Consider the following 4,421-nt stretch of genomic DNA (forward strand, 5'->3'; position numbering starts at 1 on the left):
CATGACTTTTAACCCACATAACTAAAGACAAAAAGCACTTTTTAATTCCAGAATACCAAAACAAAAACAACAACAAAATCCTCAAGACTGTAGAGATACCTGTGTGTTCTTCCAGGTAATTTAAATTGACAATCAATTAACAGATTAGAGCTTAGTGCTAGGTAAACATTACATGTTCAAATCCCAAGCAGAGATTAATTTGCTCTCTTCTAGGGTCACACATTTCATGCTGAGCCCCAGCCTGCTGTTCTCCTACTATATGCTAATGTTTACATGGGTCTCAGTCACCTTAGTTGAAACACTGAAAGCTTAACCTTTTAGTGGATAGAAGCCTCGGCTAAGTAGAATATTAAGTAAAGTTATCATTCTACTACAAAACACTTTAATTGGGAAAGAATCATGTAAATAAGATAGACAATATTTTCCTACTTTGGGCTATAGATTAATTGATCAAAACTAAATTGGCTAAAATGTGAAAGAGCTGAAAATAAGTATTTCTGTCATTGGTTTTCCACACATCAGTAATTTTTGCATACACGGGTTGGCTCTCTTTGTCTATTAATCATAACTTTTTTCTCCGAAATTTCTTTTTGTAATTTTTATAAAGCCTGGGGCCATGTCCTTTTTAGCATTTTTGTTTATTTTTCAGATTTTTTTTCTTGCTTGTGGGGCAATCTCTTAGTGAAATTAAAAGTTTTCTAGAGAATGTCCGCAGACGACCGGCAGCTGGTCTCCAGCTGCGGCTCCTTCATCGAGACCGAGCCGTCTAGCCCGTCCTCGGGCATCGATGCCCTCAGCCACCACAGCCCCAGCAGCTCGTCCGACGCCAGCGGCGGCTTCGGCCTGGCCCTGGGCGCCCACGCCAACGGTCTGGACTCGCCGCCCATGTTCGCGGGCACCGGGCTGGGAGGCACCCCCTGCCGCAAGGGCTACGAGGACTGTGCTGGCGGCATCATGGAGGACTCGGCCATCAAGTGCCAGTACATGCTCAACGCCATCCCCAAGATCCTGTGCCTCGTGAGCGGGGACATCGCCTCCGGCTACCACTACAGCGTGGCCTCCTGCGAGGCCTGCAAGGCTTTCTTCAAGAGGACCATCCAAGGGAACATTGAGTACAGCTGCCCGGCCACCAACAATTATGAGATCACGAAATGGAGGCTCAAGTCCTGCCAGGCCTGTCGCTTCATGAAATGCCTCAAAGTGGGGATGCTGAAGGAAGGTGTGCGCCTTGCCTGAGCACGTGGAGGCCGCCAGAAATACAAGTGCCGGCTGGACTCAGAGAGCAGCCGGTACCTGAGCTTACAGATTTCTCCTCCTGCTAAAAAGCCATTGACTAAAATCGTCTCCTACCTGCTGGTGGCTGAGCCGGACAAACTCTACGCCATGCCACCCCCTGGCATGCCAGAGGGTGACATCAAGGCTCTGACCACTCTCTGTGATCTGGCAGACAGGGAGCTCGTGGTCATTATTGGCTGGGCCAAGCACACCCCAGGCTTCTCCAACCTCTCTCTGGGGGACCAGGTGAGCCTGCTGCAGAGTGCCTGGATGGAGATCCGCATCCTGGGCAGCGTGCACCGCTCGCTGCCCCATGACGACAAGCTGGTGTACGCTGAGGACTACATCACGGACGAGGAGCGCTCCCGCCTTGCGGGACTGCTGGAGCTCTACCGGGCCACCCTACAGCTGGTGCACAGCTACAAGAAGCTCAAGGTGAAGGAGGAGATTGAGACGCTCAAGGCCCTGGCCCTGGCCAACTCACATTCCATGTACATCGAGGATCTGGAGGCGGTCCAGAAGCTGCAGGACCTGCTGCATGAGGCGCTGCAGGACTACGAGCTGAGCCAGCGCCACGAGAAGCCATGGAGGATGAGCAAGTTGCTGCTGACGCTGCCCCTGCTTCGGCAGACAGCTGCCAAGGCCGTGCAGCACTTCTACAGCCTCAAACTGCAAGGCAAGGTGCCCATGCACAAACTCTTCCTGGAGATGCTGGAGGCCAAGGTCTGATGGCCTGGCCCAAGGACCGACTCCCACCCAAGGACAGACAAACCGACGGGGAGACCTCCACAGCCACCAGCCTCAACATTCAAGTCCTGTATCATGGCCGCGAGCAGTCCCAGAGGAAGGGGCTCCTGGCCTCCTGGCTGTGTGCAGAGCCCTGGGTGCTGTGGGGTAGGGAACGAGGATGGGAGGGCAGGGCACGGGGCTCATCTGTAACTGGCTTTTTCTTTGGTATGTTTTTCCTCCGCCACAGGCAACGCTGAGGCCTGGGCCAGAGCTGACTCCCCTGAGGCTGGAGACCACCGAGGAAGTGCCCCCTCTCCCTGCCAAATCACCAAGAGGCAGCACTAACATAACACATTTCCTAACCCCATGCCCGACCCCCCTGTCCTCTGTCCATGGCCTGCGTGGGCAGTGCTTAGCGCCCAGGACTCTGGCATACTCAAGTGGGGTACCTTCTGGAGGTTTCCCTCTCCCAGAGGGCAGTTACTTTCTTGCATTGGTGCTGCCTACTCTGGGGTTCTGTGGGGCCCCTCAAGAGGCCCTACGCCTTCCACAGTTCAGACGGCTCCCTCCCTCCATCCTTCCTCTAAGCTCCCAGGCCCAGCTCACCATCAGGAGAGTAGTGCCAGAACTCATGCGTTTTCCTGGTGACCCCACCCCTCGGTGCGCCCCCCGCCTGCCTGTCGCCGCGGCCCCAGGGCCTGTCCTCCCCCTCTCTTCCCCAGGAGTCCTGCTGCTACTTCCTGCCCTACCTCAGAGCTCACTCTCACAGTGGGTTCAGCCAGCCAAGACTTCAGGGCCCGTGGGTGGGAATGGTGCTGGCTCAGAGAAGAGCAGGGTCCAGGCAACACTCCCCAGCGCTCCCCGTTCTTCTGGCTTCTCCCACTCCCCTGGGGCAGGTCCAGAGCAGGTAGGCCTTGGGAAGTGAGGGAGATGCAGGCCTGACCCCGTCTGAGGACACCCTGGGCACTTGATTCTGGCAGGCCTGGGAGGACCAGGTCAGGATAGGGAGAGGCCCAAACCAATCTTTGCCGAGCACAGAAAGGCCCAGAAGCAGAGATGAGCAGGCGGGGGAACCCTGAAGACAGAGGCTCGGTGGAGGTCACCAGCCTGCCTGATCTTTCCTGGTATCCAGGGGCAGTGGACACCGAAGCCCCCTCCCTTGCATCCCAAGGGCTGGGTGAATCAGCGCCACAGGAGGGGTTGCTCCTGCCATCCTTGGCCTAAGGAGGTGTAGCGTAGCTCCCTGGGTGCACTTAGAAGACCAGTTTTCTGGCAGGACAACTACTCCGGCCCCCCATCAGTCCTCCAGGCTGCCGTGTAAGGTGACAGCCACCCCAGTTCGCCCAGGACCGGTTCTGGCACTGGAAGTCCATTTCCCAGGAAACCCCTCAGTCCTGCCCAAATGGGGACAGTTGGTCACCCATTTCTGTGAGTGGCTATGAAAGTTTGTTCTCACCCACTTGTGGTAGGTCGGGGGCAGCCTTGAACATGACATCCGGTGCTCATGGGGTTGGCTGAGGGCCGCTCAGAGGATCTCCCGAGGATGAAAGGTTTTGAGCATTACGGAGAAGCTTCTTCCAATGAGCTGCCTTCTAAAGCAGGGATCAGAGCGTCCCCCCTGGGGCACATCCCTGGGGAATCCACACACATTCTAACCCGACCCCTTGTCACATGGAGAGGCAGGCAGATCCCACCCACCCGTCGCTAGGACCAGGAGGCCAGGTGCCCTCCGCCACAGCCTCGCAGCTTTCCAAGGGAAGCAGCTACTGCTGGTTCCACCTCTCCACCCTGAGACACCACTCTTTCTGAACTTTTGCTGGGACGTGCTGAGGTCACCCCAGGCAGGAGGGTTGGCTAAATCCTAGCAGCTGCTCTCAGATACCTTCACATAGAAAATGTCAGGGGTTCCAAGAGAATTCACAGACCAGCAAAGTGTGCCCCCCCTCCCTTTTGCCTGTGGGGATGGCCACAGTCACTTGTCAGTCAGCACTGGAATGATCCGGGATGCTTTAGCTCTAGCTCTCTGTGCAGTCTCCAATCTGGGCGGACAGATGCACAGGTGCCTCTAAGGGACCAGGGGTAAAACCCAGGCCTAACTTAGCCACTGGGGGCCATGCCATGAAGTCTGGACTAGGGAGATGGTACGGTGCGAGAACTTGGGGTCTGCTCTGCGGGAGCCTCCCCTAGCCCCTCACTGTGCTGTGTGCTCGAGGAGGTGGGGCAGAGAGTCGCACCTCATCACCCCATTCTCTGTAGCGTCACTGCTCAAGCATGAGGGCCCAAGCTGTGAGCTGCGGCAGGGGCTTGTGCACAACTGGCCTTTGCAGTCCATCTTTTCTAGAAAAAGCATCTCTGGCAAACAGTGCAACAACTGGTTTGCAGTGGGTGGGTGTTCTGTACACAGGGCAGCTTTGCCT

At 56.0% G+C, this 4,421-nt stretch overlaps 1 protein-coding gene across 1 annotated transcript; it reads left to right on the plus strand.

Moving 5' to 3' along the window:
* Positions 1-705: 705 nt before the first annotated feature.
* Positions 706-2,004, plus strand: LOC114884309 (steroid hormone receptor ERR2-like). The gene is given in 1 exon segment (XM_029203217.1): positions 706-2,004. A coding segment is annotated over 1 exon segment (1,299 nt).
* The last annotated feature ends 2,417 nt before the right edge of the window (positions 2,005-4,421 follow it).

This window comes from Monodon monoceros, unplaced genomic scaffold, assembly GCF_005190385.1.
Source record: "Monodon monoceros isolate NGI ecotype Baffin Bay Population unplaced genomic scaffold, NGI_Narwhal_1 Super_Scaffold_5, whole genome shotgun sequence".
Classification (NCBI taxonomy): domain Eukaryota; kingdom Metazoa; phylum Chordata; class Mammalia; order Artiodactyla; family Monodontidae; genus Monodon; species Monodon monoceros.